Consider the following 23,134-nt stretch of genomic DNA (forward strand, 5'->3'; position numbering starts at 1 on the left):
AAGCTCAATATGTCAAAAGCTTGGTCCACCTTTAGTAACACTCGCATGTGGACCCAAATTACACTGTTGTGCATGTTAATTTCCTGAATGAGAAGGTATTAATCTACTATTATAGAAAGGTAGATATGGTCCAACTCTCAACACAAGTTTAATGTACTCTACAAACAGGGATACTGCCAATAAAGACAGACTGAAAAAGAAAATGTCTTACTGAAACAGAGCTTCAAACTATAGAAGTCTATGACAGTAATGCCCTACAATCATTTACTGTTACCTTCCTTCACATATCTGCATGCCAATCTAGAGAAATTGATATTGTGTCTTTGTCACTAGCATTGTTTTCTCTGCTGCTGTTATTCCCAGTCAACTGTTACATGAAAAATGGGTCAGATGATTTGAAACCATATTTAAACTTGTTAAAAGCCTGTCCCTCTTCCTCCTGTTACGTGTGCATGTACTGAAATCTGTCCCACAATATTTCAGTATAATCAAGCAATTAAAAAATAATTTATATGACAAAGCTTGTACTGTACATACATATGCTCAAGTTAGCTTGCAAGAATAAAATCATTACAAACCGTCCAGTTCTCTTCATTTGGTGAACCAAGAACCTGGAAAATACGTGTCAGCTGATCAAGGTCAGAGTCGCCAGGCAGGAAGGGCACCCTCAGTAACAGCTCTGCAAAGATGCAGCCCACGGCCCACATGTCCACACCAGTGCCATACATGCGTGCACCAAACAGCAGCTCTGGACACCTGAAATAAATTAACATACTATAGTTACTATGATGAAGAAAAAATGACTACCACTTTTATTTACTTACAACAGCCATAATCAGTTCTGCACAGTATTTTCAGCGGTGTTTCCCTACAACACTCGAGCATCACACCATTCTAAAGATATAACTCACTGCTTTACTAACAGTCTTCATATCAGTGTTTTATTAGCATTAATTAATAGCAATGGAAGTAAGTTCACGAAACCGAGTCAAAAACCATACATTTTGTAGTCCGTGCTTTGCAGGTTTCATAATGCCTTTAAAAAAGGAAGTAGCAGCTAGTCAAATTTTGATCGAGGCAGTGAAAACAATACAAGTGATGTTTCAGGAAGTGCTGCGCGTAACAGTACAAGGAATGTGTCACCTTCACCCCCCCCCCCCTGCCCCACCCACCCAACCCCAACGGTCCAATCGATTGCGAAATGGAAATCAAAGCAAAAATCTAAAATATTTAATTTGTAACATTTAGCTACGCCTTCTAGACACTTCTCCACATTGTAACTGCTTTGACTTAATATGTCTGTAATAGTGTGGTACCAACTTTCTAATACCCTCGTCATAAAAGGCAGCCACATGTACTTTCAGCCAATTCTCCCAGCTGGTATCCAGCTCACTGTCTGTGCCAAAATGCTGTTCCCGCAGCTGGCATTTCATGTGAGCAAAGAGATGAAAACCAGAGAGAATCAACTATGGGCTGTATGGTCAAACGCTTCCCATCGAAAATGCTATAGGAGTATCTTTGTTTCAGCTGCAGTGTGTGGCCGAGCATTGTCATGAAGATGGAAAATGCCTGATGACCACATTCCTCTTCGCTTGTTCTGAATTGCCTTTTGTAGATGTTGAAGAGTCATGCTGTATAAAGTGCTGGTGATGGTCACGTCACACTGTATGAATTCCATCAACAAAACTTGGTTCCAGAACACAGTAGCCATACACTTTCTGACAGAGAATATTCACTCACATTTCTTTGATTTATTTCAGGAATGAGAACACATCCACTTTTTTGGAATGCTCTCTTGTTTCTTCATTTTAGAAATTTACTGATGTCTCGTCCCCAGTGATAATTTTATTCAAAAAATCTTCTTCATGGTAGCACCCCAGAAACATTGCAGTGGCGTCCATTAGCTGTGTTTTGTGATGGTCAGACAGCATCTTAGGAACCCATCCCACACAGGGTTTGCGGTACTGAAGTCTGTCACACACAATGGTATACAGACCATGAAATAGAAATTGTGGACTCATGATTTTCTTAAATCTCCTGATCCACTTGCATTACGCAAACCAACATCATCCTTTATAGACTCCTAAACAGCCCTAATCTTAGTTTGTGCTTGAAAAACATGCTTCACACCGTGTTTCCACAACAAATCTTGTTGGAAATGCTACCTGTGTAAGGCAAAAGGGTCACAGACTTAGGTGCCTCCTCATTACTTTCATCACTCACCCAATTTGCAGTTGGTCTACAGCACTGTGTGTGCTTGATCTGTCTTTCATTCTAACCATTCTGGCGAAACATGGCTTCAAGGGAGGATAACTTCGCTAACAAACTTTCAGAATCTGCGATGGCTTGGTCTCTATGAACCTAGGTAGAGAGAGTCCCTTTCACACTGAGCCAGATGGTGATAACCATCAGCTTGAAGATACAAATCAGTGAGAGTTGGCTTCTTATATACAGCATGTCCCATTGTACCATCAACCTTTCTCCTGACAAAACACATCAATGAAGGGAAGGCAGCCATCCTTTTATACCTCCATCATGAATTGAATATTCAAGTGGACGGAATTTATACATTCTAAAAAGCTGCTTACAACTTCACTTTGACGAAGCCAAAAAATGAAAGCAGGTATCAATGCTGCCAACCCAGGCATGTTCCTCAAAATCTTCCATAAAAAGATTGACAACTCCATGTGTCTTTTCAAAGAACTGGTCATCAAATAAAAAGTACTGAAATAGGTTTGTTAATTCAACACCAAACCTAACCTAAATTAACTGTAACAAACCAGGCAGAGGAGGATGAATGAAAAGAGAGATCACATCAAAACTTACTAAAATATTAGAGTCATTCAGATGCAATCCCTCTAATTGACTTAAGATAGCTGATGAGTTATTTACGTGATCCACACACCGACCTAAGAGGAGCCCTTTCTTAGTGGATCTGCAGAAGGATGAACAATCTAAGAGAGGGTGTAAGAAAGGGGGGAGAGCGCAAAAAGAATTATAACTGTTGCTAGTCTCTTGCAACAATGAATTTTTCTTCAGAAGGTTGTTAGCTTTCCACTAAACACTTTTTGTGCTGCGTCACCACTGAGTCCACAATACACAGGATTAAATACTACGTGCTTCATCTTTTGAACATAATTCTGCTTTTCCAACATAACTATAGCATTGCCTCTGTCGGCTAGAAAAATAAGAATATCAGGCTCCACCTGCGTGAATGCAAAGCAGCCCCTTCAGCTGGTATAATATCACTCTTGGGTGAATGTGATGTCACATGACAAAGCTGTGGGTGGCATTTGCTACCTTTAATCGCCAACCCAATGTACGTTAAAGCCCTTTTACAAGTTGTATTATATGTTAGTTATGTGACTATGCAAACTTTATTTTTCTCTTTTCATGTAATAGCTGACCACGGAAAGAATGTGTGATGCCTCTGAAGACAGGCCACAGTGTCAAATAGCTGGCCTCAAGCTGTAAAGTACTGAAGCAGAGCAACATTCACATAGTGTCCCTGTCTTTTCCATGCAACTTTCACTGTAATTCATAGCTACGTTAACAGAAATGGATTGAGCTGAATAAATACACAAAATACACTAAATTTTATGGGGGAGATGGAAATGAAAATCATTCAAAAAATATATTTAATTTTGAAGTGAAAATCTCCATTTGCTCATCAGTCGAATTTTCTTGTGTTACAAAATATGATTACTAATAACTATGAGACTAATAATGTGTAAACAACGGTTGAGCCACAATGGTTAGAGCACATCTGTATGTGCTTGTCATGCAGTATTTGTTTTGCCCGCGATGACAACAGTCCAATGTAGGTGCATGCATGTGATTGTTATAAATTAGCACTGGCTAAACTTATAAATTGGTGTAGTGTGGGAAAGTGTTTAGCTAGGACAGTGATTTGGGTGTCATTGTGAAGAGCTTGTGGACTACTGGAATCAAAGTGAGCCAATAAAAATATTTGCCAGAATATAGGTGAAAATTGGTATTAAACTGAAACTTAAAAAATAATGAAAGATGTCACTCATACAACTTGTAAATATACTCAGAATCATGGGAAATGCAAGTCGGAGGAAAGCTCGTGTCAAAAGAAATCCAAAAAGTCCAGTGCCAAGCAAGTGTGAGAGCTGTGGCAGTGGAGGAAAAAAAAAAAAACACACCCGGCACAAAGTGATTACATTGTTGGCCAGTGACAGTCCAGCCCAAACCTGGAATTTATCTATTCTGTAACCATTATACTACGCTATGCAGCCACTGTATTAAAGACATTGATAATAAAAATACATATTACTACAAGATTTTATCACGATGTTTTCATGAAAAATCCACAGAATGGATCCAAACTGCACACAAATTTTTATTATAAGCAGGAATCAAGAAAGTAATTTATGGGATGTATGACAAAAGGTTGGTGAGTTATTTAGTCATATGAAGACAGCTTTAAGAGAGAAGAATTTGATTTAATATTTTTGAACCATATACAGAAGTTCTGGGGTGATTTAAAGAATGCCACTGATGACAAATAGCAGGTGATTCAAAAGAAAGAACAGATTTCAGTTGTTTATTACAGACAAAAGATAAAAATACAATGTGCATGTGACTACATAGAAGAAGGTTCGAAGGTTTAACACAGCTGGGCTGCTGTCTGTCTGTAGCAACATGGCTACTACACCACAACAAGAGAAATCATAATGTGTGTTAGAATTTGCGTGAAGTCAATCTATTGCTTCAGTGCTACATGCTTTCCACTTCAATTCAGCAAAAGGCCACCTCTGCACAAGCAGATTTATGACTGGCATATACAATTCTTGGAAGCTGGTGGCATACTCAAAGGGAGGATAACTGATCGGTCAGGCACCCCTGACAGAAATGCTGAGTGTATCCAAGATGCAGTCACGTGGAGGCCTTGAAAGTCTCCAAGACGGGCAGGCCAGAAACTTCAACTTCCTCAAACAGTGTGACAAGTTCTGAAACAACGCCTGCATACGAAGCCTTAAAAGTTGCACTTATTGCAGCAACTGCATCCTGGTGACCATAACAGAAGGTATGAATTTTGCATTTCAGTTCTCCAGGATATGGCAGAGGACACCTTTTTTGAACACGTCATACGTTTTTACAAACTGATGTTTCATGTATCAGGTAAAGTAATGTACATAATGTAAGAATTTGAGGGTCAAAAATCCTGACATCGTCGTTGAATGTGAAAGAGACTCACCAAAACTGAACATGTCGTGGGCCATTTCTTCCCGTTCACAAAGTTTATGGACCTTTCTTTTTTGTGGAGGATACTGTGACAGGAATGCCATACCTGGACAAGCTACAGAATTCATTGTTTCTTCAACTTTATGAAGGTTCCAATGATTTCATTTTTGTGCATGACGGCACCCCACTTCACTTTCACACTAAAGTGTGGTGTTATCTTAGCAACATCCTGTAAGGTTGGAGCAAAAGAGGTGGTCAACAACATCTTGTTCATTGCTTTTGGCAGCTACTCTATAAGAGCTGAAAAATCGAGCTGTTGAAGCTGTCGATTCAATAATTAGGGACCTGTTGATATGTGCGTAGGATGAAATTGTCTATCATATCGCGTTTTCTCGAGTAATGCAGGATGCTCATGTTGAGTGTACTGTGCAAACGTAAAACTGTGAACCATCCACAATTCAGTAACATGTGCAGTGTGTTTCTATCTTTCATAGTTTGTCTGTAATAAACAACTGAAATCTGTTCTTTCTTTTTGAATCATCCTGTATATTAGAACTTTATCACAGCCATCATCTTTGGTCTCCATTATCTTATTATCTTTTCCTTCTCATGCTGTACAAAGCCAAAACTGCTATATAAAAATGGAAATTAATATTATTGATCAATGAAGAATTTTGATACACAGCCAAGAACACAAAATTTTGATTGAGGTTCTTCGCTGTCTGAAGTGTTACGTGGTGTTCAACAAATTTGGGGGAGAGAATATGTAATAAATAAAAATTACAACAGGACAACATCACAGGGCCCAAGTCAACAATGACAGGCTTTTCTCCTCACAACCTTGGCAGCATTTGGAGGTAGTTTAAAAACAGCCTGTTCAACAGAACTTATAAAATACATGGGTGTCAGTGTAAAGTTTAAACCTATCCCTAACTTGGATACAGCAGCATCATTCAGAGCTTTTTCCACAAGACTGGTCACAGAATGTTGAGATGTATAACCCTGCTTTTATGTTTCTGGAATAAACTTTTTCCTGGTGTTTATGACATTTTTTATTGCTCCCGTTAAATTCCCCATGTCCACAATGTCAATTTGCACACGATTTTGGATTAATATATTTTTAATTTTCCCATGGAGAAAAAATTAATGTAACTGATGTAAAATGACATTGGCATGTCGCTGATTGTCAAGTATATTTACAAATGATACGTGGTTTAAATTTTTTGACACCGGAGCACTCTACTCAGCAGTTCTCAGAGGTAAATGGGTAAAAGTTGGAACAATTGGTGCTGTATCTCCAGCCATGCCAAGTTCTATTTGGTGGGGTGGCTGATCAGAGTAACTTGGTTACTCTATGAAGATATCATAACCAATCACAAACATTTCCAAATGGTTATGCGCACGCGTAGCTTCGTGATTGTATGACACGTTTGTTGAACCATATTTAGCATGTCTCGTCATTCGACCACTTGTAGCACTAGTTGATACCTTCACTGACTTTGCATTACTCAGATGTTTTTATTTAAACACAGCATCAATTACTTATTTTTTCATGCTTAGAAAGACACGTTTAAAGAATTTATTCTCATTGCCAAGTGCAATATTTACATACATATTTTTTGTGATGTTTCACAAACAAGCAATGTGAGTGTTAGTTTGCATATGTGTGGTTTCCTACATAAGTGAGGACACATAGTACCTGATAACCTCAAAGAGGTGGCTACAATGCAAGAGATGGAGTACATGCAAACAAAACACAATATACTTACGTAAATATTTGCACTTGACAATGAGAAAAAATTCTAGAAATGCGGCATGTTAAGCATGAAAAAATATGTAACTGGTGCAGTGCTTCATTGTTTAAATAATGAATGACAGCTGCAGGCTTTCCAAAAACATCAATTATGTTTTATCAAATTAAATCAAACATTTCTACTTCCCAGCCAGTTCCAGTTATACCATTGGTTTTTATTAGATAATAAACCTTTATCAGATAATAAACAAGTCTCTAACAAGTATTTTGATGCCTATTTGTGTAAACATCAAACATAAAGTGCAAAAATGCAAAGGGGGATCCAATCTGTACTTTTACTGATAAAATGTTGTTTCCCACGTTTTACATTTTCCCACAATGAGAAGAGTAAAGGCGGGGTTCACTATATTACTCTCTCTGTCATGGAAACATTCAAGTGCCAGGCAGTTAAGAATGAAATTACCAGTCAGGCTGCAACCAAGAAGCATCATCCAGCCAATCTCAAGAAAATGCTGAATTTTTGAAGCAATCGTTAAAAGAAGCCGAACTAATTCTTAGGAAACAAACTTCAACTGACGACAAGTATAATGATAAATTCATGAACAACAGCTAGCCCAGTACATTGAGTGCTGCAGTCAGCAGCAGGAAAATCAATATCATGCACAGTATGTCAAACATTGGAACAACAGTATGGTCTTGACACAGTAACAAAAACCAAAGTCCAGAGTGCCATCTCAATTTACTGCTGTGATTTATTTGGTGGTAAGTTCCTATGGGATTAAACTGCTGAGGTCATCGGTCCCTAGGCTTACACACTACTTACTCTAACTTAAACTATCTTACACAAAGGACAACACACAAACCCATGCCCAAGGAAGGACTCGAACCTCCGACGGGAGGAGTCGCGCAAACTGTGACAAGGTGCCTCAGATGGTGTGGCTACCCCGCGCAGCTGTGATTTATCTACCTTCGGCAAGTAATGATACATTCCCTCACCACAGAGGTAAATAATATGTAACTTCGAGTTTCTGCCACCATATAAAATGTTCAGTCTTTTAGGAGACGTCAACCGTACAGAGTAAGGCATCTTAACATTTTACACTGTTCTGATCTACTCTTGTTGCAAATAAAAGGAAATATGATACATGAACTGTAAGTTAAGATACAAGACCTTTAAGCCAAGCTTGTTTCCCACACTCATAGTACCCCAATAGCTCATTGCCTAGAGCATGACTGATCAAGTCGAGAGTAACTATAAAACGGTCAAGTTGAGAGTAACTGTGAAACTACTGTAATGTTCCTAATAACTTCCTGATGAGTATTGTACTCTCCAACCACATCCTCTTTTCGCCAAATTAAGCAACCTGTGACGCAGAGCGTTACCTTTTTTGGTCACTCTTCGTTCTTTTTTAAGTATACTGGCATCACACAGATTTTTTATTACTCTGTACTTTCAGTCAGTCATACTAGATTTTGCCTTTACAATCATCACCAACACATACCTGAACAGCAGCACTTGGGTCTGAGGTAACAACTTCAAATCTCAGTGATTAAAAGATTCGGAGAGATGAAGTGGTGGGACAAATTCCTGATCACTAGCGTGTGCGCCAATATCCTGAGATAAATTCCAAAATTACTGTGGTGTCACCGCCAGACACCACACTTGCTAGGTGGTAGCCTTTAAATCGGCCGCGGTCCGGTAGTATACGTCAGACCCGCGTGTCGCCACTATCAGTGATTGCAGACCGAGCGCCGCCACACGGCAGGTCTAGAGAGACGTCCTAGCACGCGCCCCAGTTGTACAGCCGACTTTGCTAGCAATGGTTCACTGACAAATTACGCTCTCATTTGCCGAGACAATAGTTAGCATAGCCTTCAGCTACGTCATTTGCTACGACCTAGTAAGGCGCCATTATCATTTGCTATTTTATCTTGTGATGCATGTACCGTCAGACCGATGTTCACCAATTATGGATTAAAGTTAAGTATTCCAGAAGCTACATACCTTTTTTGCTAGTCTCTATTCCTTTAACTGTTCCAGACCTCACGCCAGCCTGCGTGAGCTTAAATGCGTGCCTTTCGGCTTCCTCTCATAGTGGCTTGGCTGTCTTGCCAAGTCACAACAATTACAAACCTTATTAAATAAAAGAAAGTGACAGTGTTGTTGACTGTGATAGCTCTCACAGGCAAAATCAGTAGGCATGACATTCCCCTTAGTGATATTCATGAGCAGTAAGTTGCAGGTATCAAGCTTTCTCCTCATCGCCGACGTCATCGCAAAACTATTCACACACCCACCACAGTAATTACATGAGACAGTTGCATTCATATGCAAGCCATCCAAGTGATGCTAAGTAGAAAGGCTGGCAACATGTCATAAACAACACTGGTAACCAAAATCAATACTAGTGTTTAGAATTAAAAAAAAAAAAAAACCACAGTTTGTTTTCATTATGTAAATGGCACAAGTTTTGTATGCCCAGTTTCAAGTTTCTCAATACAAAATTAAGTCTGAAATTAATGTAACTGTGTAGATCTGGAAAGAGTGACAATAAGCAAAATAAAAATGTTTCAATAAAACATTAACTGCATTGGTCAACAAATGTATCAAACAGAACTTTAGTATGATTCACATACAACACAAAATGAAAAATTCTTTGTGGTAGGTGCATTAATAATGTGGACAAGAGAATGGGCAAAAAAAATTTAAAAAAATCAGGTAAGTCACTTACGTAGTGATGACACACACAAAAATATTATATGATTAAGAGCCAATTAAAGAAAATGGAAAAAGGCGAAGTGGAAATGTGTTTACACAGGTAAAAATGTCACATAGAGGCATGTGAGGACGGCAATATGACCTAGGTGTTAGGTATGTGAGATTGCAAGACTGATTAAAAATTGGGAGGATGTGAACAGGTGGTGAGCGGAAATAAGGAAAATTACACAAAATACAACCACAGATAGTACAGATTATTTTGACTAATGGAATAACAAGCTGTTCGAAAAAGTGGTGGCAATACAACAGAGAAAACTATGATATGTTGCATATCCTTTGGACATGAAAACAATAACTGAATATTGGTACAGAGAGCTAGCATCATGGACTACCAGGTGTCAATATTTATTCATTTTTAGTGCAAGTTACGCATCCATCTCGACATGCATGTTATGCAGTCATCCCCACAAGTCAACACAAAGTGCATTTACACTTATTAAATCACGAGCAAGATTTGCACATGGCTGTCCCATAGTATTCTATGTCTAACAGGTAATGATCCTGCAATATAGATGGCAAAGCTTTTTCCTCCATAAGCATTGTAGAATACATCAGCAAGAGGCAAGCAGTAGAGCTGATGTACAGAATATATGGACGACAGAGTGTGGTGTTATGAAGATTATGGACAGGATTAACATTATTTGCAAAAACTAATAATAAATAATGATCTACTTGCCGTCTTATGGGAAGGACAGTTGCTACTCACCATGTAGCAGAGATACTGAATCACAGATAGGCACAACAAAAACAATGTCAAAGAAAGCTTTTGGCCAAACGGGCCATCAGAATAGACAACAGACAACATCCGCATGCGTACACAAAACCACTGTCCCTGGCTGCCAAGGCTAGGACTTTAAGCCAGAAAGGCCTTCATTGGAATTAGACAAAAAAAACACACACACACACACACACACACCTGTGACCATAGTCTCTGGTGCGCGCACACATGTGAGTGTGAGTGTGAGTGTGTGTGTGTGTGTGTGTGTGTGTGTGTTGTCTGATTCTGATGAAGGCCTTTTTGGCTGAAAGCTTTGTTTGGCAGTCTTTTTGCAGTGGCTATCTGCGACTCAGCATCTCCACTATAGGGTGAGTAGCTTCTATCCTTTTCATATTATCATCATTATTCCATCCTGTATTTTTTACTTGTAATCTGATATGCAGACTACCTGGTGCTGACATATCGCTACATGGATGTAGCACACCCATCTGGGTCACATGTTTCAAGTTTGTAAATTATAGTTTATCCTTGGGCAACGCGCATGAAACCAATCTCTAACCTGTATTGATAAAAGCATGAAAAACCGTCTGAAAATCAACTGTTAAAAATTCAAAACCAGTAATGGTATTTTTGAATAAAGTAACCTAAAACCAATTTGTGGCTTGTTGCTGTACACCATCAACAATTTATTTTATATAACAGCCATGGTCTACAACCATGCTATACAGGGTGTGTCAAGAGGAAAGGTACATGCTTTGAGATGCGATAGTATTAGTGATTCTGAACAAAAAACTTCATATGGACATACGCCCTATTGCAAATGGTTTCCGAGATGTGTTACGTTTTACATCCAAAGCCATGGCTTTAAACAAACATTTCATACAATAGGAATAACGGCACAGTTATTGTTGTATGAAGCAGTATTCAATTTAAATTCATTAATAACTCGAAAACCACACACTCCAACGAAAGTGCGTCTCAGTACACAGTCAAAGTAAATTAAATTTGCAACCAAAAAAGGTCCTGTTTATTTTTTGTCTAGGACTAAGAGTTTGCATGAAGAGATCACAAGAATATTGGAAACTTCGTGTGACGTGTGTGCGCTGTAGCTTAAGTACCTTTTTGTAGGCCAGTTTGAGGTAGTTCTCCGACTTGATAGACCACAAGCGTCTGTACCAAAATGTTCATCTCAACTTCCTCTATACTACTTGGGTACGTTGTAAAAAAATAAAATAAATAGAAATTTACATTAAAAGTGTTCTATCTTGGAAACCATTTGGAATAGGGCACATATCCACATCAAGTTTTCTGTTCAGAATCACTAATGCTATCACCTGTCAAAACACGTACCTTTCCCCCTAACTCACTATGTATATGATATTATTAAACATTATATATGAATATACATTATATCACTATTCCTGTGGTACTTACCTGTACCATCTGGTCACCACTTGATGTGTGTACATTCGATTCGGCGACCCAAAAAACTTTGCGAGACCAAAATCTCCTATCTTGAGAACTCCCTTACTGTTCACAAGGAGATTGTTTGGTTTCAAATCCTAAACAAAATATCAAACAATCACATTAAATATTAATGTTCTACAAAGAATATATTGATAAAAAGGTAAGTATCTGTATTAGCCATTACAACTGCAACAATAAGGATACTGTACACATTAAATGTAAAATACCAATATAATCCAAACAGATCTCACTCCGTTGCTGTTAGTTAACAATTCAGTTGTATAACTGTTATATCTGTATAAATGCAACTATAAGAGCCTTCACTCAAAGTTTACTTTCATCTTTTTCTACCTTCTCCTAAAAAATTGGTGTCATGTCAAAAATTGCTGTCAGCATGACAGCATGTTGTGGTTTTTTCCCCACATTGTCTTTTTTTGTATTTTCTTAATAAAATCTGATGCAAAATGGGAGAGCAGTAGCGAATATTATAAATATTTGTGAAATAAGGTGCACCTACATTTACAATGTGGATTGAAAATGTGGTTCTCTCAGTGTTTCGCTGATTTCATACTGGACATCTCCAGCTAGCTGAAGAAGACAGCAACTGGCAATTTCTCTCGAAATTCTGTATGATTATACCACCAAATAAACAATTTTAAAGAGAATATCCATCAGAGAGTAACCTCCATTATGACAGAAATAGCATTCTTTCCAAAAATATTATTTAACAGCTGCTGTTTAAAAGGGTTTTGTTTATGACAATGTGAATAAAGCAGCTGACAATACATGGCATTTAAATAACATTTCAGTTATAAACTATGTCCTGTTTATCTTTTCAGCTGTGTTGACTTAATCACTCAGGGAATCTTGCATCTTCTCTTGACAATTTTTAAAAAAAGGACAGATTGCTACTCACCACTTAGTGGAGATGCTGATTTGCAGACAGGCACAACAAAAAGACTCCTAAACAAGTAAGCTTTTGGCCAAAGACCTATATCTGAAGTAGACAATGTGTACGTATGCACACAGTCTCGCCTTGAGAGCCAGATACTGTGGTTGTGGTTGTGTGTGTGTGTGTGTGTGTGTGTGTGTGTGTGTGTGTGTGTTTTGTCTACTTCGAAGCAGTCCTTTTGATAGAAAGCTTACTTGTTTAGAAATCTTTTTGTTGTGCCTGTCTATGACTCAACATCTCCGCTATATTGTGAGTAGCAATCCTTCCTTTTCATAAGATTTTTTTATTCCATCCTGGATATTCCATTCAATCTTATCTTGATTTTTTTGACATGGCTTCCTTTAGGTCATCCATTGCCATTCTAGTATTTCTGATTATCCAGAATGAGATTTTCTCTCTGCAGTGGAGTGTGCGCTGATATGAAATTTCCTGACAGATTAAAACACTGTGCAGGACCAAGACTCGAACTCAGGACCTTTGCCTTTCGCGGGCAAGCGCTCTACTAACTGAGCTACCCAAGCACGACTCACGACGTGTCCTCATAGCTTCGATTCTGCCAGTACCACGTCTCCTACCTTCCAAACTTCACAGAAACTCTTCTGCAAACCTTGCAGAGATAGCGCTCCTGGAAGACAGTTCACCATGATCTTGTCCTACAAGTTCTTCCTCCCTTGATCACCATTCTTCATATTGTAACAGAATACTATTATTTTGGTTTATGAGAATGTTAACAGTCTGCAGTAGGTGGCAGAGTAAAGAAGAAGTAAGTGTTTCATCACTCCCTTGAGGGATGACGATTAACACCAACGAGCGAGAGTTTAGTTATATACTGTTGACAGGGATCTCCACGCTTGTGTTCATCTGTTTGGTTCCAATATCTGTGAAATTCCATGCATCAAAAGCTAGAAAGATTTACTTCAACCACTACGTGTGAAGCAGGCAATATCATAACCAATGTTGAACTGTGTTATTAGCTGCTGTAGTCACCCACACAAAAAATTATTTATGTTGCCAAGTACTTACAATGATGTTTACAAGGACCAGTTTAAGCTTCATGAGTGTTAAGTGATCTAGACCGAGAAGGAAAAACATGGAATTAACACGAAATAATATGCATGAAACAGAAGTGTCATTTTATTGAAAATATGTTGATTTAAGAACATCTCAACGGATGCTGAACAATCACAAACAGCAGTGCCAATTTAGTATTATAAAACTGTCATCTATTGTATGTCACTGGCAGTCGAAATATTTATTAAGTCTGCAAGACAAAAGTTTGCAGTTTTAGATTAGATCCTTGGCTCCATGCCAGAGCGTCACGTGCAATAATATAGTAAAAACATACAGTGAATTTCAGCTCTATTTGAGCATTTAAAATGAAATACCTTTTTTGCAATGGTATATATCTTTTACCACCAATGTGGTTAATAAAGCTGAGGTGAATGATATAGCATAGCCTCTGGTAAAAAAAAAAAAAAAAAAGAGGATAAATAAGTTATCGATACTCAACAATGGAAGTGTGATCTGCGATCTGAGAATAGCAATTTGTATTGTGATCTTTGTCCTTTTTGTAGAAGAAGAATGAGCGTATATTTTTGTTTCTCTGTCTTATTGATACTGATGTTCTAGTTGACGAATGCTTATTGTTCACGGTCTGTAACTGATACAATTATCTGTAGTAATAATAGCATTTTGTTCAATATATATGAAATTAATTATGGTAATATGTGTTTTTTGTCAGTAGCGGGTACCTTTCCCGCATATGATTCAGTTACGTAATAATTAAATGTTGCCCTGGCCATTTTGTGTAGGCTCACTATTGTAGCGACACCACTGATAACAAAAATCATATAAGTTCTTTTAACAGTCACTTTAATGCTAAAAGTATTAAAAAGAATAATCTCAATAAACTGAAAACGGCATCTTGTAATATTTTCCAATTCATATCAGGACAGAGGTATAGTTTTTTATTAATAGTAATCTAGCATTTGTAGACTTAGAGAAAGCTTTTGACAATGTTAACTGGAATACTCTCAAATTTTGAAGGTGGCAGGGGTAAAATACAGGGAGCGAAAGGCTATTTACAATTTGTACAGAAACCAGATGGCAGTTATAAGAGTCGAGGGGCATGAAAGGGAAGCAGCGGTTGGGAAGGGAGTAAGACAGGGTTGTAGCTTGTCCCCGATGTTATTCAATCTGTATATTGAGCAAGCAGTAAAGGAAGCAAAAGAAAAGTTCGGAGTAGGTATTAAAGTCCATTGAGAAGAAATAAAAACGTTGAGGTTCTCCGATGACATTGTAATTCTGTCAGAGACAGCAAAGGACTTGGAAGAGCAGTTGAACGGAATGGACAGTGTCTTGAAAGGAGGATATAAGATGAACATCAACAAAAGCAAAACGAGGATAATGGAATGTAGTAAAATTAAATCGGGTGATGCTGAGGGAATTAGATTAGGAAATGAGACACTTAAAGTAGTAAAGGAGTTTTGCTATTTAGGGAGTAAAATAACTGATGATGGTCGAAGTAGAGAGGGTATAAAATGTAGACTGGCAATGACAAGGAAATCGTTTTTGAAGAAGAGAAATTTGTTAACAACGAGTATAGATTTAAGTGTCAGGAAGTCGTTTCTGAAAGTATTTGTATGGAGTGTAGCCATGTATGGAAGTGAAATGTGGACGATAACTAGTTTGGACAAGAAGAGAATAGAAGCTTTTGAAATGTGGTGCTACAGAAGAATGCTGAAGATTAGATGGGTAGATCACATGACTAATGAGGAGGTATTGAATAGGATTGGGGAGAAGAGAAGTTTGTGGCACAAGTTGACTAGAAGAAGGGATTGGTTGGTTGGACATGTTTTTAGGCATCAAGGGATCACAAATTTAGCATTGGAGGGCAGCGTGGAGGGTAAAAATCGTAGAGAGAGACCAGGAGATGAATACACTAAGCAGATTCAGAAGGATGTAGGTTGCAGTAGGTACTGGGAGATGAAGAAGCTTGCACAGGATGGAGTAGCATGGAGAGCTGCATCAAACCAGTCTCAGGACTGAAGGCCACAACAACAATAACAACCACAACAGTAATATCTATAAATGTGTACGCTGCCACTACACATAGGCAGCTATCCTGAAGTATCAAGCCCCACAGAACAAATAATTAAGCATTGTGTTTAGTGGATTATCGTGTAATATTAAAGAAAGATTTTTAATCCATTGTGAGTAAGATGGATGTCTTCATATTGGGATACATATGATATTTCTGGCGATAGCGCCATGAGAAAAATTAGCTATGGCTTTAAACAAACATTTCATACTATAGGAATAACAGCAAAGTTATTGTTATATGAAGCAGTATTCAATTTTAATTCATTTTAAAAATTACGCAGTAACTGCTGCCCAACGTGGTGCTTGATGTTCCAGAAAATTTATGTATGTGGGAAGAAAATATTATTAATGTAAGAAAATTAATGCTTGTCTATGTAATCTGTTTCACATGTATGAGTAATATTATTTTCGATTTAAAGAGGAACAGGAGGCCTGTAACCCACAACAGATTTGAATAAAGATGACAATAAAAATGAAGGTAAGGGCTTCTGAAAATATCTCTTGCTTTCATGTGTCATGTAGTTTGCCAATATTCATGGTTCGTACCGTGTGGTAGTGTTTTGCAAATAGTAATTCAAGTACACTAGATAATTTATATTTGCTCTAAATTTGAGTAGAATTAGAACTTTTATATTGTATTATTATTTTTGTGGTGATTGCTGTGTGAAAATAATTGTGATAGAATAATTCCTCGTTCAGAGTGCATGATATTACGTAGCAAGACTAGGAGAGAAGTTGATACGGAAGCAGATTCACAAGAGGGTAGTGATAACGAATTGGAGGAAATCCCCATGGGATCTACATCCAATAGAAATATACGAGAAAATATTACAGATAATGAAGTAGAAACTGCACATCAGTGCGCAGAAATCGAGCGTAGCGTTGACAGCAGCATGTTGCTAACTGTTGCGGGTGAAACAACTGCGCCCGCAACTAAGCAAACAGTTACATGCGACGCACCTGGTTACGACGCCATGACTGCAATTTTGATGAAGTTAGATCAGTTCCAAAAGCAACAGGAGGAGAGAGACAGAGAGAGGGAAAGAATACAGTTAGAAAGGGAGAGACAGCAGGAGGAGAGAGAGAGAAAGAGAGAGGGAAAGGATACAGTTAGAAAGGGAGAGACAGCAGGAGGAAAGCGAAAGTGAGAGAGAAGAAAGGAAAAAGAGAGGGAAAACAGAATATATGAACAGCTTAAATGTTTAGATGTCATGAAAGCAGACATAGCCAGTTTGAAACAAGCGTACCAGGAATTGCCAAATTTGGTAGCTAGTTTAACCACAGATGTACAAAATCTGCAAATAGAGCAGAATAGCATGAAGGAAGATATTGAAAACATAACTAAGAGGGTAGAAAATGGAGAGATAGGAAATGGGGAAAGAATACTGAATTGAAACAAATAGACAATAAAAGACAGACAGAAATGACACGTACAATTCGTGCAGTTCACTCAACTGGTCAGGTCAATCATACAGAACAGGGAAGATTGAGTAACATGAGAATGGAGGACAATTATGTACCTGCTTCACATGTTGCACCCGAAAATCCATTATTCTCTGCCACGTATAGTACAATTTGTGGGGTGCAGGCAAGAACGAGTAGTCCCAACAGTGGAATGTCGAATGGTGTGGGGGCTGTGCCCACCGTACCATCAATAACGACGGAGGAGAGTTTAATTAACCGCCGCCAGTTTCAGACCTTCTCCATAGACAAGAAAAATATTCACTTGGTTGTAATTATAAAGAGTTTTCGAAACATACTGCCCAGAGCACGGAACGAGAAACAAAAGATACAGTTTATTGTTTCACACATAGTAGGAGATGCTGCTCTATGGGCGACAGGTGCAACTGAAAACAGCTACACCTGTGAACAATTTCAGAAGGCATTTCTAAATAAATACTGGTCACCTTGTATTCAGGAAAGACCTAGAAAAGAAGTGTACAGTCCAGAGGCACATAGTCCTAAACAAGGAAGCCTAAGAAAGTATTTCAAAAAATATATTAACATTGGGACAAACCACTTTCAAATCGTGATGTGATTAGGTTATTAAAAACCAGACTTCCACCAAATATAAGAGAAAAACTAAACCATGTACCAGACAAGAATTTAAATAACTGTTCTAATGGGCAAAAACACAATGGTAAACCTATGAACGAAAACCAGTCATTTAATAGTCATCCAAATGATGACAAAGGTAATAACAATAGACAGTCTTGGGGAAACAGTTCACCTCAATACAGGAGGGAACGAAGGGATGAGGAAAGGTTTGGCCCAGGAGGTGGCAATAAACAGCCAATGCCACACGCAGGGCCACAAGGGAAGAATAGATCCCGAAACAGGATAGTCAGAATAATACAGAGAGATATCGTAACAATATCAATAATAGAAACGAACATGGGCAACCAGGTACTTCAAACAACCCAGCTTGGCAGAATCAGAATCAAAGTGAGAGAATAGGTGATATGACGAACGACAATCGTCCTACATCAACTGATTCGGCAAACTAAAGACGGCCACAATTAGCTCTCCGTTGTCAGCTGTGGGGACAGAGGGAGAGCTCACAAGAGAGTCAGGAGAAGCATGATGTAGTCAATATGTTAAGATATAACGATGGTGTTGGAATGAAGGAGGAACTTTTATAAGAGAATAAGAGATGTAACCAGTAGACAGTGAGTTGGTACAGGCTGTGGTTCAGGCTAAAGTTCTTAGTATACCTGTCAATATCATGATTGATACAGGAACTACAGTTAATGTGATGAGTTATGATTTCTATAGGAAATTGTGCCAATTGCATAAAGTGCCAGTGCTGCCAGTTCAGAATTGCAAAGTGTCGGGTGCCACAAAGAGCCAGGTACAGGTGGACGTATTTATGGGAAATAGAGCATTCAACTGCACGTTCCTGGTTGTAAAGGGATTGGGAGTCACCTTTATTCTGGGTTGGGAGTTTTTGAGGGAAAGGAATGCCTATATGGACCTCTCTCATGGTATTTGCAGTCTGGAGCAGCAAGAGTGCAACTGGAATTGCTGTGCACTAAAGCTATACATGCCAAGTATTGTCAGAATGTTAAAGTGAAGTGTAGCCTGCCAAAAATACTGCATATGCAGCAGTATTTCGGGGGGCGAGATTGTAGCCATCACAGTGGAGAGAATGTTTAGTACCAAAGCCCTGTCTGCACAATAGAAGATAAAGTAGAAGAATCCACACATCTGACACCAGAGCAGCAATTACAATTATCTCCGTTATTGAAGGTACATATAGAAGTATTCTCTGAGAGAGCAGGGGTCATCAGAGGTTATACATATAATATTGATGTGATTGATGTGATACCACACAAGACATTTTGTAACACTGCTTACTCTGTTCCATGGTCGATGAAGGAGGTAGTGAAACTAGAGATACATAATATGCTAGAATGGGGAATAATTGAGCCGTCAGTGTCACCGTATAGCAGCCCATTACTAGCGGTCACAAAAGATAGTGAAAAAATACCTTATGGCTGTAGTTATTTTCTAATTAATCCTGAGAATAAGAAACCAGTGGATTTACACCCATATAAGGATTTGAAAAAAAAATTAGGAATAATATATATGCATGTAATAGATGTAGGTTTAGGCTTAATAATATTCTTTTCATGTATGAATTTTCAATTTATGTGTAATCAAGATGAAAGTTTTATCCTGGTATGTAGTAAAAGTTCCATGCACTTAACGTCATGATAGAATTTGTTAGAAACATGTAATGACAAATGCAATGGTATATCTAGAATTTTAAAGAGACTAGTTAATTGGTCATGACTATTAATAGTACACCTAATAGTACAAGCCATGAATCAACTGAATGAAAAAGAATTTAACCCTTTCAGACCCTCTGGCTACAATTGTGTACATTAACTTTTACAGTCTGTTAGCTGCAACAAAAGTACTTGTTCCCTAAGCGAACCTGAGCTGCACACTTGTAAGTGTTCAACCTTTTCATCACGCGCAAATGCTGCCAACCGTTGGGCATCACTATAAAAATATCAGCAAGTCAATGTAGCAGAGCGCAGCAACTCGTGACCACCAGAATATATGGTTTGCTATATTCCAGTGTATAACTGAATATTATTGTTGTTGTTTTACATGGAAATTATTGAATGAGCATTTTACTAATTATTACAATAGAGAATATTTCATAATTAGTTATTTTAGTCCTTAAAGTGAAGCCAAGAGAACAAAGTACGTTTTGGAAATGGGTACATATTTTTGTATACATCTTGCTCCTAAAATCATTAAAAAATCACCTAATACCACTACCACATAAATAAAAATGTTTTTTCCTCCAGAAATATTTCGGGTCTGAAAGGGTTAAGATCAGTAAGTAGAGGTAGTTTCATCTACCAACTTCATGAAGATAGAATGTCATTAAGGGTTGAGTTGTTTGGGGGAGGAGACCAGACAGCGAGGTCATCGGTCTCATCGGATTAGGGAAGTACAGGGATGGAAGTCGGCCGTGCCCTTTCAAAGGAACCATCCCAGCATTTGCTTGGAGCGACTTAGGGAAATCACGGAAAACCTAAATCAGGATGGCCGGAAGTGGGACTGAAGCGTCGTCCTCCCGACTGCGAGTCCAGTGTGCTGACCACTGCGCCACCTCGCTCGGTTCTCATTAAGGTACGTTCACATTTTGAGTGAAATGAACTGCCAAGTACAGTGATTTTAAAAAATATCACAGAAGCAGAGACATATCCAGGAGTCCTGTATTCAGCGTTTATATATTTATATGTATCTTAATATGTGACAAACTGAGTTGTTGTATAAAAAAGACCACTGTCGAAAAGTCCAAAAAATGGTCTAAATGGCCAAGCACATGCAGCAGGAAGGTACTAACACTACCAATACTTAATGTGCATTGTAATGAGCTATAATGTGCATATGAACACATTGTGTATTTTGTCATGTAAATAAAATGTTAAAGTTTTCATGAACAATTTAATGTGCCACAAGAAACTGTGAGGAACAGTGACTGTGTGTGCATAGACCCGAATGAACATTGTGTCAATAAACTGGATTCAGTGTGAACAAACGTAACATTAGTCATGGGAATATAGTGTAATAAATAGTGTTCATGAAACAGTCTAAACGTTACAACACCAGAGATGTTGGTTTTATTATAGTGTATTAAGGTTAAATGTAGTGAATAGCTTACAGACCGTGGCGAACTAATACGTGAGTTTCGGCCAAGGGCATTATTTAATACAGTCGAAGCACAGCTGATCGAAACAGATGTCAGGAAATCAATGATCAGAGTGAAATAAGTCAACAATGGGAATCTGCCCGTGCAAGAGAACAGAACAGTTGATCTGTGCAAGTGTGTCTGGAGATACCTGTTCGTAACATTATAGGCAGTGTGGTGCATGACAGAAGTAGTGAGACTGTGTAAACAGCCTACTCTGGGACACAGCAACTGTATGAAGCAAACATTAATGTGTGACAGACTGTGAATTTGAACAGTGTCATACAGCAATAAGAAACTGAAATATAAGCTGCAGCAAGAGCGTCACGAACTGTACTTGAACAGTGTCATACAGTGGACTTTGTACATATTAACAAGTGGACAATTACTTCATACACAAAATGACATAAGCTGGTACTGGAAGAAGCAAAAAAAGCAGGACTAATAATCATGTGTTTTTTTCCCATCTGCAGGAATGAAAATCTATTTATTTATAATGAACTGATGCTGATGCAGTTCTTGAATTTCACGAAATTTTGCTATGGAGCAGTGTGGAGAACAAATGCAAGGAGGGTAGAAGATGACCCACGTCCGGTATGTGGTTGTGTGCAGCTAGTCGCTGTTGCGCATCAACTGATTGCTCGTTTCAGTGATGTCACAACCTGCAGTACGCGCTGATGGGAGAGAAATCCGGTGCCCTCTCCCTCATCAATTCACCAGCTTACCGCGAAAGAAAATTAATAATGAACATTCTAAATTTTATAAAAACCTCTACAACGAACTGAATTGAAATTAACTATCTCTGTATTTATGTATTTAAGTGTTGAATAAGAGGACAATCTTTATAGCTCTAGCCTGGTTTTCCCTCGGTTTCCCAGCGGCTTTTACCCAAACGGGGGAGCACAAAACATAGTCTGAGGAGAAGTAATAAAAAAGTCTGTACTCAACTTCAGAGTAAAATCATCCATGTGCAAGAATTACAATAAAGCACCTGTATCATCATAACTATTGAAATCACATGTGTCTGTAGTCATCTGTTGGGACGCAGATAAACTAAGAATGTATTAATACCGTTATTAAATCAAATACGTCTGCAGTCACATGTTTGGATGCAGACCAATAATAAACGGGAATATACTATCATGGAATGCCATTTACAAGACTGTATGTAGCTATGCAAATGGCATTCCAGTGCACTTTTACAGCATAGCCTCCAGTAAAAAAGAGTATAAATGAGTTATCGATACTCAACAATGGAAGTGTGATCTGCGCTCTCAGAATAGCAATTTGTATTACGATCTTTGTCCTTTTTGTAGAAGAAGAATGACTGTATTTTTTTGTTTCACTGTCTTATCGGTTCTGATGTTCTAGCTGACGGACGCTTATTGTTCACGGTCTGTAACTGATAAAATTATCTGTAGTAATAATAGCATTTTGTTCAATATATATGAAATTAACTACGGTAATATGTGTTTTTTGTCAGTAGCGGGTACCTTTTCCACATATGATTCAGTTACGTAATAATTAAATGTTGCCCTGGCAATTTTGTGTAGGCTCGTTATTGTAGCGATGCCACTGATAACAAAAATCATATAAGTTCTTTTAACAGTCACTTAATGCTACAAGTATTAAAAAGAATAATCTCAATAAACTGAAAACTGCGTCTTGTAATATTTTCCAATTCATATCAGGCCAGAGGTACAGTTTTTTATTAATAGTAATATCTATAAATGTATATGCTGCCACTACACATAGGCAGCTATCCTGGAGTATCAAGCCCCACAGAACAAATAATTAAGCATTGTGTTTAGTGGATTATCGTGTAATATTAAAGAAAGATTTTAAATCCATTGCGAGTAAGATGGATGTCTTCATATTGGGATACATATGATATTTCTGGCGATAGCGTCATGACACATCTTACTTCATTTTACACTCAG

General features: G+C 38.1%; 1 protein-coding gene across 2 annotated transcripts in view; it reads right to left on the reverse strand.

The window, feature by feature from the left end:
* The window catches only part of LOC126198625 (cyclin-dependent kinase 7), an 81,601-nt gene that overhangs the window by 27,019 nt on the left and 31,448 nt on the right, over positions 1-23,134 (reverse strand). For both annotated transcript variants that reach the window (XM_049935082.1, XM_049935081.1), the window contains exons 5-6: positions 11,896-12,023; positions 579-756 (exon numbers count right to left, since the gene is read on the reverse strand). In XM_049935082.1, coding sequence (XP_049791039.1) covers positions 579-756; positions 11,896-12,023 — 306 coding nt within the window. The remainder of the gene's footprint in view (positions 1-578; positions 757-11,895; positions 12,024-23,134) is intronic.

The sequence above is a fragment of the Schistocerca nitens genome, chromosome 8, assembly GCF_023898315.1.
Source record: "Schistocerca nitens isolate TAMUIC-IGC-003100 chromosome 8, iqSchNite1.1, whole genome shotgun sequence".
In the NCBI taxonomy this organism is placed as follows: domain Eukaryota; kingdom Metazoa; phylum Arthropoda; class Insecta; order Orthoptera; family Acrididae; genus Schistocerca; species Schistocerca nitens.